We start from the raw sequence: 26,530 nt of genomic DNA on the forward strand, positions 1-26,530 counted from the left end.
TTTCCAGGTTACAGAGCTCCAGGATAACTTTTCACAGGGCCAACGCTGGGCAAAATAGTGAACTAGGACAGTTTCTTTCTGTTTTCTTACTTATTAACCCCTTTTTTCAAAGCTCTCCTCAACTACATAGCATTTCCTGTGCAGCAGTCATCTAGTGTACTAATAAACTGAAGGGTTGGTTTTGATTTCTAATTATATGATATCAAGATGACTCTAATTTTCAGGACCCCATTTTAAGAGGAAAATTAAGTGCTGAACCAGACCTCTTTCTAAACTGATTTCTCTGTGCTGTAATGACAAATAAGAAAGAAATTATTCTTGCCTCCTAGTTTGCTCTCCTAGATATAGTAGCCTTGTGTCCAGAAAAGAAGAAAGTGATAAGGGGCATTATCCATCCTGAGAAATGCAGCATGTTCCATAATTGTGTCTATATCTATTCTTTGTCCTCTCAAAAGTTTCTGTGAGCTAAATCATACCAAGGTGTTGCAATTGTCTGTAATTCTTATCTATCTATATCAAATCTTTCATCTATCTATTTATCTACCTATCATCTATCTATCTACCTCTCATCTATCTTTCATCTGTCTATCATCTATTGACTAACTCCAATTCATCATACATTTACATATATGTATAACAAACACATATAATATATGTGCATGCATAATGCAACTCACATATATGAACAAATGCACACATAAGCATATATACATACATGCATGTATGTACACACATGTAGATATACACATTTCAGTATACTGACATGTGTGCATGCATATGTGTATTGTCTTATTGTGCATATGCACATATGTATATATGTACATGTATGTACACACATGTGTGTGTATTTAAAGGTTGATAAAAAGCAAATAGATGAGGCAGTTTGGGGTATGAGTCTTTCCAATGGCCTTTAAATCATATGCATATAGGTGTTTGCCCATTCTGCTTGTGTATAAAGTTGGGACTTTTCAGGACAGGTATGGCTTTCCAATCATCTTATTACCTGCCTAGCTATCTTATAAGTTATAACCAAATTTTCTACATATCCTTTACATTTTTAACATTCAAATGGGATAGAATAAATTAGGACTGAACAGTATGTATTTAACAAAAAGTCAAAGTTTTGGATCTCCCAGGCTAATACAGTGTTTAATTTTATGACAAAGCAATATGTTTGAGTTGCATGTGTAGCTTATTATCTATATCAAAGGTTCTTAAACTGTGGGTCACAAATCCATATGGTGTCATGTAACTGAATGTGGGGATCATGGAAAATTGGGCAACATTAAAAGGTCATGTATGCCTATTTTTTGTACCTATATAGCACCTTGATAGCACCAAACAGGCCACTTCAGACAAGACACTTCTGATAGGTATTACTTTCATTTCAAGCACAGCGTATTAGCTACAGATTATCATTAGTCCCTACCTTTAAGTATAATGATTGAAATATCAAAACTATCTAATAGATGGTATATGGGACTACTTTTTACAGTTGCAATAACTGATATAAATTACAAAATTAAAAAATAGAGACAACCCCTCAAAATGACCGATTACTAGATGTAATGAATTATATAATTACCTTTCAGTAGAAACCTACATTGAATTGTGAAAACAAACAAGATACATACTTTATCATATTTATAGGATGGAAAATTGAACCTTATACCAACTGAAGACACATACTTCATTCCTCTGTTGCCTAACTCCAATTTCTCTCTCTCTCTCTCTCTCTCTCTCTCTCTCTCTCTCTCTTTCACACACACACACACACACACACACACACACACATACACACTTTGAACATAGTTATTTTATGTTGTCTCCCCAATTAGAATGCAAGCTTCTTGAGAACAGGAACCACCTTTTTGCATTTATTTGAACTCCCAATGCTTAGCACAGTGCCTGGTCTATGACAGGTGCTCAAGAAATGTTTATTAACTGACAATTTTTAGAATAGATTATTATTTTGGTCATAAAATAAGCATGCCATAGTAGAAAATGCACTTGACGTGGAGGGAAAAGATGCCCAGAGTTATATTCTCACTTGCTAATGGTCTGACCACGGACAAGTCACAAAACTGCTTTATGTCTCAGTTGTTTCATGTGTAAAAATATACATCATATTATCTACCTTAGAAGGTAGTATGAGGACCAAATGAAATAGCAATTTTGAAAGCATTATATAGATGCCTGCCATTATCATTATTATGGATACACACACACATGTATACATATATATATATATATGTGTGTGTGTGTGTGTGTGTGTGTGTGTGTATAGATAGATGATAGATAGATATAGATATATACACATATATTTATATAATACCCAATTAAAAGGAAAGGTTTTTTTTTAGTAGACAATTATTAGATACTTGCTTTATGATGATTAGCAACTTTATTGGTAGTGATGAGCATAGGGTACAAATATCACTGTATTGGGAATCAAAAACCCTGGATTCAAATTCTGACTCTGCTATTTACTTCCTTTGTAACTATGGGCTCTTAACTACTTATATGACAGCTTTGCCACCCTAGGTCTCTGTTTTCTCCTCTGTAAAATGTGGGGGTTGGCCTAGAAGTCTATAAGGTCCATTCCAATTCTGTGTCTTATAACTGTTTGAACTCAGTACAAATTACATGATGAGCTTCTACCTCAGGCTGGCTTTGATTCACATCATTTCTTTTTAACTGTAATTCACACTTTCTACTTTTTGCTCCTCTAAAATAACTGCACAGTGCAGTTTGTGATTATGAAATGATGGCTCAAAAGAAATCCAAATAAGGAAAACTAAAGCAACATTTCTGTAATGTTTGGCGGCAATGCATCAAGCTTTTCAGAAAAAATAGAAACATGCTATTTCCTTTGCTTAGGATAAAATGCTTGTTTTGGGTCAGGACATCTTTTCAAATAAACAATAAGAAATTATTTGCACCTGAACTCCAGCAAATGGTTTCATGTACTAAATTATAGGTAAATAATAGAATTTGGCAGTCACCTTGGAAAATGCAACAAAAGACCAAGATTAAGAAAACCCTGAGTTCTGTTTCTTTTGGTTTATGACAGGGAAAACTCATTTAACTTTTTTGTACAATGTCAAAAAAGTGGGGATATTACTTTTCACAGAGGGAAGTTGTAAGGAATAATTAGTAAAATCATTGCCTAACACTTATATGGTAGTTAAGAATTGCTGTGCAGTTCCTTTAAATGTATGTTTATAGTAAAATTTATATCTGCAATGTCTTTTATTAATTAATTAATTTTATTAATTAATTAATTTTATTAATTAATTAATTAATTAATTAATTAATTAATTAATTAATGTCTTTTATTATTTAACTTTTATTAGTTCTAATCATGCTGAGTCAGTATCATTTCAAAAGGCTCAGTTTATACCAAACTCTTTAATTTAGAGGAACTCAGAACAACCTAATTATTCTCTTTATTATTTTTTTTTGCTGTATATGCAATTGAATTATATCTTTTCTTTAAGGAGTAGTCTGTTCCCAATAACAAAAACTAAATATTTATTAATAACTATTAATTAAACTAATTTATTTATTAATATCTATTAATTAAACTAATATTTATTAATAACTATTATCTAGTAAAAATAGTCCTAAAAATTCAGTGTTAAAAACCCAGAAGAGGTTTAGGGAAGGGATAGGAGGATCAGAGTTGAGCCATAAAGAAAGTAAGGAGGAGGCAGCTGGGTAGTGCAGTGGATAAAGCACTGGTCCTGGATTCAGGAGGCCCTCATTTCAAATCTAGCCTCAGACACTTGACACTTGCTACCTTTGTGACCCTGTGCAAGTCACTTAACCCTCATTGCCCCACAAAAACAAAAATAACAACAAAAAAGCAAGGAACCAGTTAAACCTAGAGAGTATAACATATCCCCCCAAATTCCCCACTCCATCTCCCAACTCAAGACAATTGGGCAGGCTGTCAATCTAGCTAAGTAGGAGAGCAGTGTATAATAAGTGTTTTTCTTTGGGACTATATTTTAGTATACCACAGATACAGAGCAAAAGCAAATGAATGGACTTTCCCAGGAGGAAAGCAATTCAGATGCAGCAGTCCTGAGAAAATAAGGGTTGTAAGGTTGGATATTGTATTCTCTGTAGAGGTAGTAAGGAATAATAGTAGATAAAGTGCCATGTCTGGAATCAGGATCTCCTAGGTTCAAATCTTGTCTTTGACACTTAATACTTCTGGCAATCTAAACTCTATGCATCCTATACAACTTTCTAGGATTCTTCTACTAGACTTTAGTTAGACTAAAGCAGCAGGGGTGATATGTATAATTGCAAAGGGCCTCTGCCTCTCCTAGGGTGTCATTAATAGTAGGGAGTAGGAGAATTAGGCAATGAAGACATACAGGCTTTTCACCCACAGTTCTGTTATAGCTTCTTCTAACTGTCTGACTCAAGTGGGTCTGAAATAGATTCCCTGATTTCCTTCAGAGGCTCAATACATAGGAGTGACTAGGATTCATAGTAGCCAAAACAGATTAAAAACAAACAAAAAAAACCAAAAAGACAATAGCTATACTGAGACTTAGTCACTAATTCTCAATGAGGTCTGAATAAGTGAACTAGAACCCAGATTCTGATGTTCTCAAATCTCTCAATGAGGTTTAAGGGGAAACAGCTGCTGTAGATATACTCAAAAGTCCTGAACAATTGTCTCATCTCTTTAACTGTATCTGGTTGATTAGGCTCCCTTCATCCCCTTAAATATTTCAACTCCTGCAAATCAAACCAAGGTGCCTCAAGGAAAATTGCTTTATGTACCCAATTTTGCAAAGTTCTCTGAGGATCTAGACAGACTTTCACAGTAACAAGTCTGTTTGCTGATTGCTTTCTCTAGCTCTTTATATTTTCCCAAGGGTGTCCAGGCCTTGAATGTTCTCCAAAGAAACAATCTCACATGAATGTTCAGACTTTTCATATCAGGGTGGCTTACACTGACCTCCAACAAGTAATTAGGTAAGGTTCCAAAAGAGTCAAAAACAAATAGATAAAGAAATAGACTAGCATCAAATAAATAATAAAAAAGGAAAAAAAAAAATAAAACAAACTCCAAACAAAAGTCAGAAATTAAGTTTAATTCAACACAGTTTTTAAGTGTCTACTTTGTAAATGATATTCATGATACAAAGGCAAAAACTGAAATACTACATGTGCTGAAGGAAATTACATTCTCTTGGGGAATACTAGGGATTTTTCAGGAGTGAAGCAAACCCCTTCTTATGTACTTTTAGTCTATTGGGGTGCTTGATGAAGCCCCATAAATAAGCTGATGTAGCACAATTTTTGATGGACTTCAAATTCTTTTCTTTTTTTTTTTTTTTGGTGAGGCAACTGTGGTTAAGTGACTTTCCCAGGGTCACAGAGCTAGTAAGTGTTAAGTGTCTGAGGTCACATTTGAACTCAGGTCCTCCTGAATCCAGGGCCAGTGCTCTATCCACTGCGCCACCTAGCTGCCCCCAAATTATTTTCTAGAATAAATAGTAAACCTCCAAAAAAATCAAACAGTGCTAGACAAGTTCTATAAAATTATGGTTGAAACACCCTCTCAAAGGATTTTCAATCTCCATTATTGGTAAAGAGATTTTTTACCTTGGGATTTCCAAATATTAGTTAGTTAAATCACAAATTCTTCACATGCTTTCATATCCTACTCTCCAGGAAAGGAAACCATCAAGATGTACTCTATGTGCATTTCATCTGTCTATTTGGTATGGCTGCAACCTCTGTTGTAAATTATAAGAATACAGCTGAAAGCTCTTGAACATAAATTACAAAAGTGAATCAAAGAAAGAGATGGCACTGGAGGGTCACCTCAATGATACTAAAACAATGACTATTTCATCTAATAGGGTGTAGAAGGAATAACAAGATAGCTATTCTGTATTTAAGTGGGACAGTGGATAGAACATTGGGGTTGAAATCAAGAAGACTCATCTTCATGAGTTCAAATCCAGCTTCAGACACTTGCTAGATTGTGTCACACTGGGCAAGTCACTTAACCCTGTTTGTCTTGGTTTCCTTATCTATAAAATGAGCTAGAAAAGGAAATGGCAAACTGCTCTGCTTTCTTTGCCAAGAAAACCCCAAATGGGTTCACAAAAAGTCAGACACAACTGAAATAACTGAACAACAGCTTTGTATTTAATTCCTGACAAGAAAGGAACTGGACAATGATGTTAACGTAATTAGAACTTCAGGTGAAAGTGTGTCAAGATTAGAGTTAATAGTAATCAAGTAAAATGATATTAGTCATTGTCAGGAATGTACCAGGTTTCAAAATAGTAAAGAGAAAGTAAATAATCATGTTGCAGTGGAAGGCTTGGCCTGCTAGGTGGAAAAGTAAATAGAGTGCTGGGCTTGAAATCAGGGAGACTCATTTTCCTGAGTTCAAATTTGGCATCAGATATTTACTACTTATGTTACTCTGGCTAAGTCACTTAAGCCCTGTATATTTTAGTTCCTCGTCTACAAAATAGGAACATACTGGAGAAAGAAATGGCAAATCATGTCATTATCTTTGCCAAGAATGCCCCAAATCAGGTCACGTAGAGTCAGACATGACTGAAACAACTGAACAAAAACAAGTGGGAGGTCTGTGAATGAGGAATGATTGGTTTGAGTACTGACTTTAGATAAACCACTTCAGCTCAGAAGGTTTCAGTTTTCTTTTGTTTTGTTATGTTTGGTTTTGTTTTTCAATTGTATAATAATCAAAGTGGTCTCAATGATGGCTGATTGCTTGATTCTATGACTACTACTAAATTAGGTATCAACAGATCAGAGAATCTAAATGTAAGGTGACTCTAAAGAAGAAGGGATGCTCTAAAATAATGCAGCTCCAAAAAAAACAATTTTAAATTATCTTGATAAGAAAGAAAGAAATGGTTTTGATAAATTGGTATGAGTGTATAGGAAGCTGATGCATAAAGGAAGACAGAAGGAAGGTCTCATAATAAAATATGAATATAAAAAATTAGCATGACTAAATATGACTTTAGAAAGTCTAAAACATGGAATTATCTGAGGCTTTTGAAATAAAGGTTAAAAGCAACAAAAAAGTATTCTTTAAGAGTCATGGTTGGAGGAAGAATATGAACTAGGAAAAAGTAACCCTACTACCAAGGGAAATACCATAATGTTAACAAATGAGGAAAAAACAGAAGCACTCCATCCTTGTTTTTATCCTGTGTGTACTAAAGAGAGTGATTTAAAAAACTGAAAATGTGAAAAGAAATTGAAACCTAGGGTATGTGAAGCAGTATAAGAGTTTATGTAGCTCCTTTGCATAGGTCAAAAGAAGGTTGAACTTCTAGTGCCAGGGCACAGAACTTCAGTTGAACTTCCATTTCTGTTTTTTATGATCTCTCTGACCTTAGCAAATACTTTAACCTTTATGGGCCTCAGTTTTCTCATCCATGAAAGAGATGATCTGTAAACTTCTTTCCAGCTCTAGATATTTGGCCTACTAATCCTAAATGAGATTGGATTCTAGGTCTCCAAAAATCATATCCCAAAATGCAGAAAGAAAATGAGATTAAATAAAGTGAGAAAAAGAACCATGGAGAATGAAAAAGGAAAAGATAATACAGAGATGGGCAAATGCTTGTTTTGAAAAAAGAGGGGGGGGGTGCATGGAATGTTTAGCTTCTGGACCAAAGGATTTGATGGTAATGCTAGGAATGATTCTAGAATAGTTTGATTACTAGCTTGATTTTTGAGCACATAAAGAGAGGTAGTCACGTGGAGCCAGCATGGAATCTGAAAGAAGGGGAAAGATTTCCAAAGTAATCCACTTTTTTCTGTCCTTTAAAAAAAATGTGTTAATAGGTTTTACAGATTTCTATAGACATAGTATACCTTGATTTTTCAGTTTTTCAAGATGGCCTGAATATCTGAAAAGGATTCATAATATTTATCAATGTGGGGAATTTCTGGTAGGGCAACTATTTCCATGAATGAATATTAAGTTATAAATAGTTTACTATTTAAGCTAAGGCCTCAGGGTCACAAAACTGATAAAAATCTATGGGAAGGTTTAACCAAGTTTTTCTGACTCCTAAGGCCATGATGCTCTTTTCATTATGCCACAATGCCTTGTTAGACTATATATGAGATGGAAAAAAATATGATCTGCATAACGAGTGGATTCAGTGGAAAAATATACACAAAGAATGTGGATTAATGGATTTGTGGAAGACAGTTTCTAGTGACATACCTTGGAAATATATAGTTAATACTTTTCCATTTTTTTTTGAGGGGCAATGAGGGTAAAGTGACTTGCCCAGGGTCACACAGCCAGTAAGTGTCAAGTGTCTGAAGTCAGATTTGAGCTCAGGTCCTCCTGAATCCAGGGCTGGTGCTTTATCCACAGCACAACCTAGTTGCCCTTATGCTTTTCCATTTGACATTTTCTATTACTTTTTTAATGAGAACATATCAAGTATGCTTACCAAATATGTAGCAGCCATATGACTAGCAAAGCACCTTCCACATACTAGGCACTCAATTAAGATTTGTTTAAAAGTGAATTAAGGAGTTTGGTACCTCTGAGCCACGTGCTTTGTGCCAATCTCCCCATGAGAAATCCAAGGATTTCTTTCATGGTTTCCCTCCCCCCCAACCCTTCCCTTCCCTTGCTCCTAAATAAACTACCACCTTATTCTAACTACTTTTTGTGCAAGAGGGTGTAATTCTTTAAAGAGGAATTCCTAAGAACCCCAACCCATACCCCACTTTCCCCCATATCAAACTGGTTAATGGATGTTTTTTCTATTTTGCCAAATGTTGAACTTGGGCCCAGAGGTATGCTATTCATTCCTGAACAGTAATACTTTCCAACACATCACCAAAATGTGGCTCTCTAAGCCCACAAGCTACAGAAATTAATTGGCGGGAAAGATCTTGTGGCCAGCAGTACTAGTGAAAATGGCTTTCTGACCTGGAGGGACTTATATGAACTGATGCTTAGTGAGATGAGCAGAACCAGAAGAACATTGTACACAGTATCAACAACACTGTGTGTTGATCAGCTGTGATAGACTTGACTTTTCTCAGCAATACAATGGTCCAAGATAATTCCAGGGGAGTCATGATGGAAAATGCTCTCCAAATCCAGAAAAAAAAAAGAACCGTGGCATCTAGATGCAGATTGAACCATACTATTTCTATTTTGTTTTGTTTTGTTTTTGTTTTTCCCTTTTGCTCTAATTCTTCTTTTACAGCATGACTAATGCAGAAATATGTTTAATGTCATTGTACATATATAACCTATATCAGATTGCTTGCTGTCTTGGGGAGGAGAGAGGGAGGGGAAGGAGGGAAAAAAATTTGAAACTAGAAATATTATAAAAACAAATGTTGGAAACTATCTCTACATGTAACTAGAAACTACTTTTATGATTAAAAAAAAAAAAGGAAAAGAAAATGGCTTTCTGGAATAGGTGAGGTATGAATAAGGGCCTTGAAGGGTAAAGGGTAAAAAGGACAGGCAACTGGGATAGAGAATTAATGTAAGGGAATAATAGAAGATGAGGTCTGAAGGGTTGTGATAACAGTATTTATTGAATACTTACTATGCTCCAGGAACTGTGCTAAGTGTTGGTGATACAAATAAAGGAAAAAATAGTCCCTATCTTCTAGGAACTCACATTCTGGTGAGGGAGTCAAAATACAAATAGGATCTGATTGAGAGATGTGAAGGTAAAAACAATGAGACTCAGCAACATAAGATACATAGGGTGAGTGTGAATTGAGAATGACAAAAAAATTGTGAGCTTGGCAGGATGATTTCAGAAAGAACTGGAAAGACTTATATGAACTGATGTATACTGAAGTAAGCAGAACCAAGTAAACATTGTGCATAGAGACTGAAATATTGTTTGATGAAGAAATGTGAATGATTTAACTGTTCTCAGCAATACAATAATCCAAGACAATCCCAAAAGAGTAATAATGAAACATACTATTCACCTCCAAAGAAAGAACTGATATTGATTGAACACAGACTGAAGCACGCTATTTCACTCTCATTTTTTTCTTTTACTCAAATTTTCTTGTACAAAATAACTAATATGGTAATGTTTTAGATAATTGCACATGTATAACCCATAACTGATTGCTTACCACCTCAGGGAAAGGGGAGGGGAGGAAAAGAAGGGATAAAATTTGGAACTCAAAAGTATAAATAAAAATGTTTATTATTAAAAATAAGTTATATGCATTACTGTTAATAAACTGTTTTTACTTGAAAAAAGTGAATTAAAAGGGGTGTCTAATAATAGAGAGGAAAGAAATGATTCAGACTTATTTTTATATCTTGTAATTATGACATAAACCTATCATGGAATTTTTTGGGATAAAGTCATGAAATATTTTTTAATTGTGTACTAAGGATTGACTGGAGAAGACAACAAAAATTCATATTAAATCATTTTCTAAGCACAGTGGCTGGAACATTATAAGTACTTAATAAATGCTCATTGATTAATTGATTGCTTCCATATTTCAGGCACAATAGGGTCTAGGGATACGATTGAATGAATTCTTGTATATTCACAAGAAATGTGCAAAAGACCTATGATTTAGGTGACTATGAAATCAATAGTAACCAACAGTGTGACTGACATAATTACTAACAAAACTAATGAAATTTAAGATTGCATAGAGTCATAGTGCCTAGATCTGGAGAGGTAAAAAATGCCAATGTATTTTTCATCAAACTTGGCCTAGAATATTATGTTCATTTCTAGAACAGTATTTGAAAAAATACTGATTAACTGAATTGTCAGAAGAAAAACAATTAATTCTTTGAAATATTCTCATTATTTCTCCTCTCCCCTCCCATTAAAGTCATAAAATGAAAGATTAAATGAACTAAAAATAAAGACATGATATATGTCTTTAAACATTTGAAGGGATGTCTCTCCAAAGTAACCTTAGACATTTTCCAGTGGATAGAATGAGGGAAGATTATAGGAATGTGGATTTTTCATCAGTGAAGGATATTTTAGAGCTGTGTAATAAACTGATAATCTCATGTGGTAATGAAATGATATGCTATAGTGGAGAGGGACAACACTTGAATTGGAGTTAGAATACTTTGGTTTAAAACTTAGCTCCATCACTTATTATTGTGAGATTTAAAATTGGATATACCAGCATTAAACTCCCCCTTTTAACTTTCCCCTTATATATCTCCCAGACCACTAAGAAAAAGAAGCCTCTGAGCTTTAATCAGTGAGGGATTAGTTTTTATTGTTTGGGAATTAATTAGACAACAAAAGGTGATACAAATTAGGTAAATAGGAAAGTAGAAATACAAAGGAATAATCTTAGATCTAAGCTTAGTCTATATTCCTTTATAAAACTCATTGAATCCCAAACTGCCTGCCAGGCTAAGAACCTGCACTGAACACCAAATGCGTGCGCCTGCCGCCACAGGTAAGCTGAAAAGCTAGAAAGACCGAACTTCCGTTCCACCCTCAGCTTTAAGCTGGTGTGCCAGAAGTTCATCGCGGACTCCACCCTAAAAGGGAGGTCCTTCAAAAGCCGCTTCAGTAGCATGCGCTCAACTCTCAAATGATTCAGCTAAAACTTCCGGTTTTTCACCACATTTCCCACTTTGTTTCATTTGAAAAAACGAATGAGTTTGCTCAATGAAACAGCCAAAAATAGTATCCTATGCTAGCTAATAATATGTTAATATCAATATAGAAAAAAGGAGAGAGAAAAGTTTTGTCCAGAGGGGCAGTCCCTCATGAACACAATGCTTTGACATTGGTCTTGCAGAGGGAGGGCCCCTGCAAAGAGTGCATGTTACAGATGGTATATAATAACAGAAGGAGATAACAAAAACTAACAAAACAAAACTGTTCATATAAAGTCTCTGAGTTCTCTTGTCTTCTTGAAGTGGTAAGATGTCATCAGGAGGAAGCTGGATTCTGGTCTGGAAAACTGGGCTCTGGACTCTGGTCTGGAATTCTGGATTCCCTTCTTTAATTGTTTGAATTGCTGGATTTTTACTACACCTTAGCATAGCATTGTCAATGATCAAATTAATAAATTCCATAACATTATGTTATCATAGATTAGTTACTTGAACTATGAGCTTCCTCATCTATAAAGGTGCATAATAATTCCTCCCACAGAAGGTTGTAGTGAGAATCAAATGAGATGAGTTACCAAAGCATACTTAATTTTAAAAAGTATTTTAATATATAGCATTATTAGTGAAGACTCCATGACTAGGAATATTCAAAAATAATGATGATCTGTCAGGGGTAACTTCAACATGGGACAGAAATTGGACTAAACAATTTTTAAGGTCTCTCTGAGCTCTTAAGATTCTATGATTCTATATTATAAGATAATATAAAAGAACCACAACCTTTAACCATTTCATTTGAGCAGTGTTGATGTAATTTCTGAATGACTCTAAAGGTGAATAACCTATTTTTTCACATTTGAGTTATTTTATTTATTTTTTAATAATCTGTATCTTTTCCCTTTCTATGAGGCCTGTTTTGAGCCATTTTGCGTACAAATGGACCAAATTCATTTCTTATTGACACAAAAGATTCTGCCAAATCCATATTTTTTGTTCTTTATTGTGTGTATATGTATGTGTGTGTGTGTGTGTGAGAGAGAGAGACAGACAGACAGACAGACAGACAGACAGACAAAGAGACAGAGATGGGGGGCAGTTCTACATAAAGGATAAAGAAACAACTTTGGAATCAGGAAGAACTAAATTCAGGTCCCATTTTGGAGACACACAGTCTGTATGACTCTTGTCAAATCATTTAAATTCTCAGAAACTGAGTCAACTTTCTAACACTATGATTACAGAACATTAAAAAAAAGAGTATTGATTAACTGAAGTCAGAACAAACATTCTGTAAAATATCCCTATCCTCCCTACTCTACCTGCCTTACCCCAAAATAATAGAATGAGAGATTAAATGAAACAAGCAAACAATTAAGCTATGATAGATTTCTTTAAATATTTGAAGGAATGTCTCTATAAAGAGGCTTTAGACATTCTTTAATAGATAAAACCAAAAATCTGTGAAAATTACAGGAAATTAGATTTCTTTCCAATGAAGGAAATTGGTTTAGAGCAATCAAGGAATTGAACAAAATCTTAAGAGTCTGAAGAGACCTTAAAAATAATTTAGTCCATTCTCTGCCCCATGTTGAATTTCCTCTATGGATCTTCACTAGTAGAAGAATATTCTCCACAGAAATTCCCTGTGCTAACAAAATCATAAACTCAATTCAAGCAAAACAAAAAAGCAAAGGAAAACAAAAATATACTGTTAAACAATCTTCATTTATTTCATATATCATATATTTTTAAATTATGATTTTTAGACAAAATTGTCATCAATTTCCAGTAAAAACTATCTTCACTTATTAAAAATATAAGAGAAAATGTACAACATATGGAATACTAAATAAAATTTAAATGCTTAGTATTTTGCCTTTTCTATCCATGACTATAATTTGAAAAACACAAACAGGAAAATATAGTTTATTATACAAATTCTATTCTAATATCTATTACTCAGTTGCAGATGAGAATAGCAGGACAAAAAGAAAACAATGGAAAAGGAAGAATAAAACTGATGTATTTAGAAATAAATCCCTTTTCTTTTCACTTATCTACTTCCACTTCAGTAAAATGTACCAAAAAGCTTAATGTATTAGAGTATTCATTGTTTTCTATATCTAGAACATACTGAGAGGTGTCAGGAGATATATAAAGTTAAGATGAACACCAGATAGGCTAGCATGATAAGATGTAAACATATCCAATAATTAGAAATTATTACATGATAATAGAAAATATCATAAAACTATTATACTATAAATATAATTTAATTTGATAATGGTACACAGAAATCTGTACACAAATACTTTGATGGAACTATAGTCTCATCAGTTTGAGTACTGAGCCCAAGAATCCAATTTCTGGTTTATTAGGAAAGTTTATTAGGAAAGTTAAGACACAGGGTTAGCTTTCCAAACAGCCCTAGTGAGAATAAGAAATGACAAATACATTTTAAAAATAAATCTTGGGAAGAAAACACACAAATAAACCTTATGTTCTTTTTCACATAGGGCTGAAATAACCATGAAGATCAAATGAACTACCTATAAGATTTGTTAGTGCCGCCTGGCTTTGAAAGGACAGCTTTAGAAAGCAACACTGATTCAAAAAAATCTTTATTCTCCACTAATAGCACAATAGATTCTTCCATAGATACTCCTTTGTGGGGAGGTCCAGAGCCCCAAATCAGCAATTTTAAAATTGCTTCCATCTCTAAGGTGAGCACTGTAAATGCTATATGCCATAAGGTGGCACAGAACCGAAATTGAAGTCAAAAGTCATACGGGAAAGTAAGAAAATAGAATGGATAAAAGTTGAAATCTTTGGAGCTCTTTGCTCTCATCTTGGATCACATTTTATTCACCCCACCATTACCTCACAGTCCATACAGAAATGCAGGGTCCCCTTCCCTTTGCCTGTAGCACTGTATAATACAGAGGGATAAGTTTGTGGATGGAAAGATATGGGTGGAATGGAAGTAAAACTCAGATTTAAATACTAGATATATTCAAATATAGGTTGTTTTATGGTCTTTGAGTTATATGAGAGAGGGGATTTCAACATGGGGCAGAGATTGGACTAAATAACTTTTAAGGTCTCTTCAAAGTCTTAAAAGTCTGTTATGATGTGATATGAGATAATATCAAATGGCCACAAGCATTAAGTATTTCAGAGGATCCAAATATAGTTGCCACTCAGATTTCATTGGAGTAATGAATATCTGATGAACAAATTCCCTCTACCAATAAATAACTGTGCCTTCTCGGCAATTTATAGTATTAGAGAGTGCCTTCAGCTCTGAGAAATTACACAATTTGCTCAGGGTCACAGAGCCAGTATTTGTCTGGGGCAGACTTGGAAATAGGTCTTTTTGACTCTGAAACAGGTTTTATCCTCTGTGAAATATTGTTCCTGTCTCTTTTCATTCACATCTATAGATGGATAGACAGATACATGATAGACTGATTTGTAAAAGAATACACACACACTCATAATGCTAGAGCAGCATAGTTAATTTTTCTGAACCTAAATCATTCCTGAATCCAAGTACATAAGTCAAGAACTATTCTTTACTTATTTACAAATATCCCTACTCATTACAGAACTTTATATTATTGAAGTCTTACTAATGATTTTTATGACAAATCAAATAGCTACCAGAGGGAAAATTATATATTTTTGCATCATGTAAAAAAAAAACAACCAAAAAACAAGCCAAGGGAAAAATAAATTTCAGAGTAGATATTCCTTCATGGCAATAATCTCCCTATATTTTCTGTAATTCAAATCAAGATTATTAGAACATTTCTCTAGTGTCTTTTCATCCTTACACTGAAGAATTGATAGGCACAGTTAGGAGTCAGATGATTCTGGCATATGTTTGCCTGTGTGTGTGTGTGTGTGTGTGTGTGTGTGTGTGTGTGTGTGTTTGTGTTTATGTTTCAAATAAATGGAATAAGTATTTATTGAGCACCTGCTAAATTCAAGGTACTATCTGATGTGCCTTTGCTTAGAGCTTTGTTGAACAAGGCACCGTTCCTGACTTCAAGGGCTTTCAATCTAAGAGTCACACATGTTTAGGAGAGTTGTAATCATTAATTTAGCTTTGGTATTCTAAATGAGAAATGACTGCCCAATTATAAACTAGTGGGCATTCTACTTTAGGGACTAAATCATAGCAATCTTAACATTTTTCACTATAAATAAAATCAGAAGACAAAAGGAATTTGCAGCTACTCTGGTTTTCCTTAGAAAGGGAAATAAAGGAATTGAATTGGCAGAGATGGTTTTAATTATAAATCAAAGGGTAACAAGAAATATATAATGGGTTTTGGTCAGGTCCTTTTGTGGTGAACATGGGAAGCATTTGCAAAAAGAATACCAGAAAATAATTGTATCTTATGGATAGATATGCATATATACATAATACACATGTATATTCATATATACACAATATAGCACAATACAGTACACATATGTATGCATATATATGTGCATATACATATATTCACATACAGTTTTATAGTCTAAAACAACTGCTCTTGGCACATGTAATAGTTACTTATTTTTATGAATGTTGTGTGCCCCTTTATAACATAAATTCCTCAAGAATAAGAACTATTTCATTTTTTTCTTTGTATCTCTAGCACCTGGCACAGTATTTCTCATATATTATAGGAACTTAATAACTGCTTGAAGAAATAAATTGGGTTGAATTTCTTTTAAAAAATAGTCATGATAATTGAATGGGAGGCTTTCAAGTAATCTCTAAGACTTTATCATGTCTTATTCTTTTCCTCTGAGACATTTACCCTGAACAATTTTTGCCATCTCCTCTCTACCCACTAAATACTTCAGTTTAGATGATTTTGTTGAAATCTTCCGAGAATTTCTCTACCTCTTAGTCATCTATAACAGATGTTATAATTCTCAAGACCTCAAGATGTGTTCAGAATAGCAAAGTTTATTATAGTATTATCTCCCTTGATCTAGACTTCTATTAATACAGTCTAAGATAGATTAGCTTTTTTGTGGCCATATCACAACATCAATTAATTTAAAGTATATTTATTTGAAACTTGCTAATGAATTTTATCTGAAATGTTTGCCAGTATAGGTTTCCCTCATGTTGTTGTTGTTCAATCATGTCCAACTCTTTGTGACCCTATTTGTGGTTTTCTTGGCAAAGATACTAGAGTGGTTTGCCATTCCCTTCTCCATCTCATATATTAGATGAGGAAACTGAGGAAAACTGGGTTAAGTGACTTGCCCAGAGTCACACAGCTAGTAAGTATCTGAAGTCAGATTTGAATTTAGGAAGATGAGTGTTCCTGACTTCAGGCCCACCATTCTATATCCACTGTTCCACCTAGTTTGTTGCCCAATATAGATACTTAAGTAATTGACATAACGGTCATGACTGAATGCATACTAATATGTGAGATCTTGTAGGAAAATGATGTGTAAAAAGTAGAGGAGAGGGTTGGGAATGATTCTTAAGGAATGTTTATATTCAGGAATTAATAGGAACAATTGGAATCAGCAAAATAGATGGGGAAGGAACTTCAGAATATAGAGGAAGAATTTTCAAAATATAATCAAATTAACCAGAAAGGGGAAGAAAGGTGCAAAAAGGTGATAACCAAGAGTATACTATATATTTGAAAGGCAAGGGTAAACAAGAAATGAGATAAGACTTCTGAATGAAGTAGTTTAAAAGATATCTTTTCAAGAGAAGTTTTAATATCATAGTAGGGTGAGAAGCCAGATTTCAGAGAGCCAAGGATTTAGAGGAAAATGTGGAAATGGACATAGCATGTAGAGATCAGTCATTCTAGAAGGGTCCAAAAGGGTCAAAGAAAATTTTTCTTTAAGATAAAAGAGACCATCAAAGAGGAACTACAGTTTCACATTTTGAAAGATGATAAAACTATTCCATAAGGTTTCTGAGCAAATATATGAGGACATACCCATTCCCAGACACAACCCATAAATTACACAGTAGTGAGAATGGTTATCATATTAGCCACTGAACATCTATGCTTCTATAGAGTACACATCTTTGAGCATTCAAAGAATAGTAGTTACTGTTCAGTAAACTGCTTAACAACTCAGACAGCTGCATGGAAAACATTTTTATTACTGAACAAATTATTTCAATCTAGAGCAGAAGGGACCATCAACTCCCTTTGCTATAGATCCATATTATTCTTTAGCTTGGCAAGGCAGAACTTGCTAATTGTATTAAAACATACATAATTAAAAGAATGTAGTTGGACTTTTATATTTTAGCTGATGAAATGCTTAGCTATGTTGATTTTAAATGCTTTATATAATTTTAAAACTGGGACTATCTTTTTTGAGAAGATTTCTATAGTAGGATTTAACAATGGAATTATAAATTCTGTATCTCATCCCCTATTTTTATATTTTAATTTATTTCCGTAATCTTCTTAAAGGATTGGACAGAATGAAACTGAAATAATCTCAAAAGTATACTTAAAATACCAATTAGAAGAGTATTATACTGTCTGATCATAAGCAATTTGTCAATAAAAAAACCTTTCTATTGTACAATGCTAGTCAAATATAAAGCTGGTATAAATCAGATTTTCTTCTTGGCTTAGTGGGAATTTTTCTAACAAGATTTCTAATTTTTAACCTACCTGGAAAGGAAATATTTATCTCATAAATAAGTATTAATAAATAATAATAGTAAATAATAATAATAATAATAAAAAGTATGTTGTATATAAGACTGTGATAATTATACCATCATGGAAGAAGTAACTAATACACAATGAAAATATGGAACCAAATTTCATTAACACCATTTACTGAAGAGTAAACATATAGACCACTGGGGAAGGAAAGGGGGAATGACTCCAGTATCTTCACCAAGAAAACCCCATGGAAAATATTGATGTGATATGGTCCATGGGGTCACAAAGTCTCAGACACAACACATGGTCATAGTTTAAAAATAACATGGAAAACAGAATAAAATACACATAGATTTGTTGGCACCTTAAATGAACAAGCTACATATATATGTGTCTGAAGGATTGTACAAACACATACACACACATATATACATATATACATATACACACATAGAAAAAGATTCATTTATAAATATATCTGATCAAATAACAATAAAACATTCATTATACAATGGTTTTTAAATGAAAATAGACTGTTATAGTGTACATATTGCATGCCATTGGGTTGTGATTTTATCAATGCAAGAAACTCTTCAGACCAGAATGTGTTCTACCAATACAACCCATTTATGACTGTAAATAAAGAAACAAACATATATATATATACACATACATATACACACACATATGTATGTGTGTGTGTGTATCTAAAGTATATAGGGAAAATAACTTGAATTTGATATTGAGGTGATACCCATCAACTGGGGACAGGCTGAACAAATTGTAGGATGAGATTAGGATAGAAAAGTATTGTGCTTACAGAGAAAGAATTGAAGGTATGTGAATACAGATTGAAGTATAATTTTTTTTGTTAGTTCCTCATTCTAAAGTTTTTTTGTCTGTTTTCTTTCACAACCTGACTACTGTGGAAATGTTTTGCATGACTCCACATGTATAACATATAGAATTGCTTGAGTTCTTAAGGGGGGTGGGGAGATAGGGAGGAAGAGAATTTGGAACACAAAGTTTTAAAAATCGACGTGAAAATTTCTTCATACATGTAATGAGGAAAATTCTAAATAATTTTAAATAAAATAAATAAATAGTGGAGAAAACAATTTAAGCACATAGGACTTATATGCAGCATCAAACATATAGTAAGAGTTAAAGGTAGAATTTGTCTCCAGTCCTCTTGCATCCAAACCCAGAATTTCAGTCACTATGACCTTTGCATATATTATATGACATTAAATAACAGTAGTAGTTTATTCAATAAATTGTGGAATATCTTACATCTGCAGTTACAGTATTTCTCTATTATAGACATATATAGCAAGACTTTCTTACCATTGTGTAGCTATGGGCCACCTTCATGAGTTCAATACACCCTTGAGCATCTGCAAATGCTCGGATCCCTAAACAGTTTGATGGATGTAAAAGCTTCATGAGAAAATGACAGCACACTTCTACGACTTGTGGAAGCTGAAGAAGGCAAGCAGCAGCAAGAAGATTTTCAATAGTGTCTTCCTTTAGTTCCAGACAACCTGAAAATAAGTAGAGACTCATGAAATTTTCTCTCTGTCTCTGTCTCCCTCTCTCTCTGTCTCTGTCTCTCTTTCTGTCTCTCTCTGTCTCTTCTCCTCTCTCTGTTTCTCAAGATATCTAAATTACATTTCATTTATTAATCTAGTACTGCTGAGAATCATTTACCCTAAATTGATCAAGGGAAATGAGTATTCAAAACCAAAAGGAGTTAGCATTTATTATAAGAATATTAGCCACTCTAGCAGTAGCTACTACTGTCTAAAAATTTAGAATTTAAAGAAAGGCATGAACTCAGTTTAAGACCTTTGAGTATGAATTTATGGAACTTCAAATCATCTGGCTGTACATAAGCTTGAACACAAGGCTCTTGGCCTGTCCAATTGATTTTACTTTATCTGAATCCAAAGTTTGGGAGTGCCTTCCACTGGGAAGTCAAAATGTCTCTTCTTCCTTGGACTGTGACCTCCAAGATCAGTGGTTCTCAATTTTTTTATCCTATTGATTCCCTTTCAAAAATCACTTTCCACATTATAATCCATATCATCAAAATATCAAAGTAACTTAGTTTTATTGTAGCACATCCATATATATATATATTTGCAGGGCAATGACAGTTAAGTGACTAGCCCAGGGTCACACAGCAGGTAAGTGTCAAGTATCTCAGGCCAGATTTCAACTGAAGTCCTCTTAAATCCAGGGCTGGTGCTTTATCCACTGCACCACCTAGCCCCCAATAGAATAATTCTTAAAAGATGCAAGGGTAGGAGTCCAGAAGAAGAGTACAGGATTTGGATATTCATTCATTAATACATGCATAATTCAAAAAATAAATACTGAGCACCTAAAATAATCAAAGTACAGTGACAATGGAATCTAAATCATTACAAAGTACAGTGACAATAGAATATAAATGTGTGGGCCTCAGCTTACAAAATAATGAAGAAAATACATATACACAAATAAGTATAGCACCAATTAATATGATAAGTGCATAAGAATTATTTAAACGAAGTGTTATGAGGGTTCAGAAATGAGAGGTCTGAGAATTCAGTTACTGACACTGCCAAACACCTGTTTGAACTTTTATAGATGTTATAACCAAATTATGTATGATCCCCTAATGGTTCAAAACTACAGTATGAGAAACATTTTTTCTAATTGGAAAGGCACTCCTGTTGCATATTCTCCACATAGAAAAGAATTTTATACAATACAACCAAAAATGTTTTAGAAAGTAAACAAACAAAAATAAGTTTTAACATACTCAGTCCCTCAGAATTTAGTGAGAGGATATGCCATAATGAAAAAGCACAGTCAATTTAATTCACCAAACATTTATCAAGTTACTATTATGCAAAAAGTACTTTGCTAAGCATTGGAGATACAAAGTGAAAGATAGCCTCTACCTGTAAGGAGATTATAGTGTGTCAGATATATGGAGAATGAAGGTATGCTTAACAGTAATTAATAAGTTAGAAAGAGGTGAGGGTTTGAAGGGAAAGATAACGAGCTCAATTTTGGACATGTTGAGTTTAAGACGTCTACTGAACATACTGTTCTGGGTTTCCATTAGTGACTTGGAGATATGAAAGCCAAGGGAAAGTTAAGGGATTGCAAAGTATATATGAGAATCATCAGCATAAATATCATACTTGAATTCATGGGAATTGATGAGATCACCAGTGAAAAAGGACTAAAGGAGAAGAGAAGAGGTTCTAGCCCAGAGCCCTGGACATGATGATCACTTTGATGAAGAACCAGGATAGGAGACAAGGAAGGAGGGGTTAGAGAGGTAACAGAAGAACCAGTAGAGAATATTGTCATAGGAAGCTATTAATAAGAGAATATCAAGAAGAGAGTGATTGAGTGTCAAAGTCTTCAGAGAAGGCAAGAAGGATAAAAGGACCAAGAATGATAACAGATGGGGAATAGCTGAGCACTGAATGACATTCCTTATGATGAAGTGACCTATTCTCAGAATAATATGTGTTACCTCAGAGTAATGTTTGTTCCTTAATTGTTGGAAAAGCTAATTTTTTCTTTGAGTTTAGTGAAAATAGAATTTTAATTTTTCTTCCTATCAATTTCCTGGACCAAATGAAATTGATTAAGGGTCTGTGAGTCCCAGGTCAAGAAATCCTGCTTTAGATCTTCTGTAATTATATCTACTCTTGCTTAAGTGTTCAGACAGAAACCTCACTTGGTCTTTTTTTTTCTTTTCCTTTTTCCTCTCACTACTCTTCTCAAATAAAAATTCATAGGAAGTGGCATTTGACAGCATAGCTGGCTCTCCCTTAAGTGCCCATGTTTTGTTTTTGTTTTTATTTTTTGTTTGGTTTTGTTTGGATTTTGGTCTACTTGGGAAACTTGATATATGAAAGAAAAATGGGTACTTGACTTCTAAAATGTTTTAGAGTTCTCAGTTTATCTAATTTGGTGTGACAAAAGCAAATTCTTTTCCTGCAACTCCATTACTTACCCCTCTGAGCTGTGAAAATCTTCATATGATTAGTGAGAGAAGCTGTCAGCTCTTAGCAATGTATTTTTCTAAGTCAGCCTTTTCCTTGACAGACAGACAGACAGACAGACAGACAGACAGACAGACAGACAGACAGATAGATAGATAGATAGATAGATAGATAGATAGATAGATGATAGAAAGATGCTATTCATAACACATTTTAAATAGTTTACCTTTTCACAACAGCTCCTGTTATCTTAATGGACTTTAAGATTTATGTTGACAACTACTCCAGCAAACTCTCATTAAACCAAATGTAAATCATAGTCTCTCTTAGGTACTTATTGTTTCTATGCTCTCATGTAGAAATACAAATTCTAGGCAATTCTTGATCTTTCTTTTCTTTTCTCCACTAATTGATCAGATATGAAGATATCATATTTTGCCCCTTCACTGTTCACTATTCTTATCCTCTCTTTCCTTTGGGACTTTCCTGCCTTTCTTCCTGTCACCTGAAGTTAGTTGTTCAACTGTTTAGGTGTATGTGATTGTAAATCAGCAGATACCTATCATCACTGTAATACAACCAGTAATTATTCCTACCTCTTGTCTGGTAAGTCTTATATAAAAATCCAAATTGCTACCAACTTCTGATCTTTTACTTTCTTTTCTTTCCTCTTATGGAGATTAGATTTTTGAAGTAGTCTGTTTTCTCTTAGCTGTTCCAGAATCCTCTTTACTTTCAGAGAGATAGGGAAGGGGTGAAAAAAAGGGACAAAATGGTAGGTAATAATAGAATTTAGTGAAGCTATCTATCTACTTGAGCTGTCAGCCAAGCCAATGTGACAAGATTTCAGTTACAAAATTTTATGTGACTTGTCCTTAGTTAACCTGGCAAAATTCCTTTAAAACTCAACCATGTTTTCTCTTCCTGAAAGGAAAAATGGGACTTGCCTGATCCTTGACTAAAAGAAATAAGGGTATAAAAATGATCCTTACTAAAGGTTAAGTTGACAGTAGCAGAGTCATCCCAGAAGCACGGCAAGTAGGGAAGTTGGTGATCTTAGAAAGGTGGAAACTCTTGAGCTCCAGCAGGGTATAGAAACATTGGCTAAGAATTTTGATCTTTCCCTATCAGGAGGTTTCTCTCACTGCTACTTTCACCTATTTGTTTTTAACTAAAGTAATCTGGAATGACTTTACATTCAATAATAGATATTAGCCAGCTGAAAGAACTGATATTTTGGAGTTAAAAGACCTAGGTTAGCATTCAGGGCTGTGATCTTTGCTAGTTGTGTAGCCTTGGGACAAATCTCTCCAAACCCGACTTTCATTCTCTTTAAAATAGGGATACCATTTGCATAACTTACCTCTGGTTATTGCTGTGAGAAAAATGTTTTGTAAACTTCAAAGAGCTATAGAAATGTGACCAATTACAAGTCATTGCTGGTATTGACTTTTTAAGTTTACTTCCTTCTAGAACTGCAGGGCATCCTGGAGCATGAACTTCTTCCCCTCTCAAGTGGTAGCATAGCATTCAAAAGTCCAATTAGTCTCAAAGAAGACTATTTGTCAAGCATTGAATTGAAGAAATTATTTCCAGTGTGTATATCCCAATCAGTCATTTTATGAGAAGAAAGGGAACAGAAGAAAGAATAAAGGAGAATCTTCATCTAACTATCCAGAAAAACTTGCCACCAGTATTTCTTAGGTGCTTTCTATATCACCCTTCATACTAGAGATTAGATTAAATTAAATGATGCTAAATTCCAATTCTATAAATTCAACTAAAAAGAAAGACATCCCCTTCCTTAAAGGGGCTTATATTCTAATGGACGAATACAACATATAAAAGGGAGCTGAAAAGGGCAGCAGGCACAATCCCAGAGAAGAAAAGCAGGTTCAAGGAAGGACTGACCAATCTGAAGAAGAGCATACATCTCTAGCGTGAAATCATATGTATTCAGAAAGCGTACAACTGATAAGTGTCTGAGGCCAGATTTTAACTTAGTGAGATCAGTCTTCCTGAGTCTAGGCCCAGTGTGCTATTTACTGCACAACCTAGCTGCCCCTAAATCTTTGGCCTAAACTCCAACCAATGTATCCTTGTGACAGACCGTATAAGAATATAAGAGCAAATTAATTAAAGAAGCCTGGCACTGGATCTGTGAGACAGCAAGGTAAAGAGGACAGAAGCCTGGCCTTGAAGTCACAATGACCTAGTTTCAAATCTTCCTTCTGAAACACCTTGACTACATGATCCTGGGCAAATGACATAACTTCTCAGTATCTTCAGACAACTCTTGAAAACTACAAGCTATAGAGTGTTTCCACATCTACATTGGTGAAAGAGTTTCCTCACTAGGAGTTCCCTACACAAGATAACTAAGAGGGAAATGATTCAAGTCATGAAGATTCACTGTATCAATGTATTTGCCTTCTCACACCTCCATGAAAGTAATAAATTCCCTTTTAATTCAATCAGCAAATATGTATTAAATACTTAATATCTGTCACACACTGTACTAAATGCTAGAGATACAAAGAAATGCAAAAAAAGAGTTCTCAGAGGACTAACTTCCTAATGTGGGAGGAGGAAATAATTATGTACATACAAGATAGTTACAGGGTAGATGAAAGGGGATCAATCTAATAGGAGGGCACTAACATGAAGGGGGACTGGGAAAGGAGAAATTAGAGGAAACATTTATATCATACTTATGTTCTTGGCACTTTACAAATATTATCTTGTTTAATCTTCACAACATCCTTGAGAAGGTATCTCACATTTACAGTGAAATTGAGGCAAACAGAGATTAAGTAACTTGCCCAAGATTACACAGCTAAGTGTCTGAGGTTAGATTTGAACTCAGGTCTTCCTGACTCCTGGTTCAGCATTCACTGGGCCACCTTGCTGCTTCCTGCTTGGGAAAAGTTTTTTGCAGAAGGTGGGACTTCAGCTGACACTGTCAGTTCATACATGTAGCACTAGTAGTAAAGCTTCAGATCCAATTCCATCTGCCTCTTGAACATCTTTCCCATCTAATCTCAATGATGCAGGCTAGATAACAGAGAAACCAGAGGGCCAGCTAATATAATGAATTACCTACCTCGCAACAAAGTTGTGGGGATAAAATGAACTATTTGTAAAGTTCTTTGCCATCCTTAAGGAGATATATTAACACTAGCTCTTATTATTATAATCCAACTGATTATTGTCCTTTCTTCTGAATCTCTACTGCATATTCCTTTCCCTTTTTGAACATAAACTCCTTGAAGGCATGGAATGTTTCATTTTTTCTCTTTTTATTCCCATTGTATAGCACTGTATCTGGCATATAGACGGCATGTAATGCTTGTTGATTTCTTCAATCTGTCTTCTTCCAATCCATGGCGGCTCCCTGTTTTTCCTTCTGATGTAGATGTTCTCTGTTCCATATGGATGCTATCTTCTTCTCTGTCCACACCATTTGCTCTTTCTCCAAATGACTGCTTCCTCCTTCTTCCCTATTTGTGCAAGTCTCCCCAGTAGGACTGCGCAGCAATATGCAAGGCACTTTCTCCACTGAGTAGCAGCATAACCCATCAGCTCTGTGGGCAGCAATACTTTGGAAAGTTTGAATTAAATGCAAAGGCAATCTATGAAATAATCTACAAGTAACCTTTAAAATATATGAGCACAATGACTTTTATTTCTGTAATAAGTCAATCTGGAAATATATGCTTCTATTAGCAGACTTTCAGAGTCATCAAAATTAACCTAATCAGAAAATGCATGAATATATGAATAAGCACTTTTATTGAGAGAGACAGACAGACAGACAGACAGACGGACTAGACATGTATAACATTTTAGGTGTTAAAAAAGGCCACTAAAAGGAGGTTTTATTTGTTACTCCACAGTAAAGAGACAATGTCAGCTAAGTGTTTCAAAGCAGGCTCACTCCAAAGCAAAAATAAAAAGAATGCATATTGAAAATAAGTAGAATGCAATCACCTGAAAAGTCAAATCATTTTTGTTTTCTATCTTCAAATATTTCCTTTAAAATAAGAGCCATTTTGTAAAAGCTAGAAGACACATGCAGAATAATAGTGAAAGTTGAGGTTGAGTGCACACAAATTGAGCTTTTTCTCATGGATGATGTATTTCTTTACATACCTGGCCACTTTGCTAGTAGTTATACAGTAGTGACAAAAATTTTGCCAATA

At 34.3% G+C, this 26,530-nt stretch overlaps 1 protein-coding gene across 2 annotated transcripts in view; it reads right to left on the reverse strand.

The window, feature by feature from the left end:
- The window catches only part of KLHL1 (kelch like family member 1), a 556,455-nt gene that overhangs the window by 304,812 nt on the left and 225,113 nt on the right, over positions 1-26,530 (reverse strand). For both annotated transcript variants that reach the window (XM_043997789.1, XM_043997788.1), the window contains one exon: positions 19,663-19,859. In XM_043997789.1, coding sequence (XP_043853724.1) covers positions 19,663-19,859 — 197 coding nt within the window. The remainder of the gene's footprint in view (positions 1-19,662; positions 19,860-26,530) is intronic.

This window comes from Dromiciops gliroides, chromosome 3 (assembly GCF_019393635.1).
Source record: "Dromiciops gliroides isolate mDroGli1 chromosome 3, mDroGli1.pri, whole genome shotgun sequence".
NCBI classification, from domain to species: domain Eukaryota; kingdom Metazoa; phylum Chordata; class Mammalia; order Microbiotheria; family Microbiotheriidae; genus Dromiciops; species Dromiciops gliroides.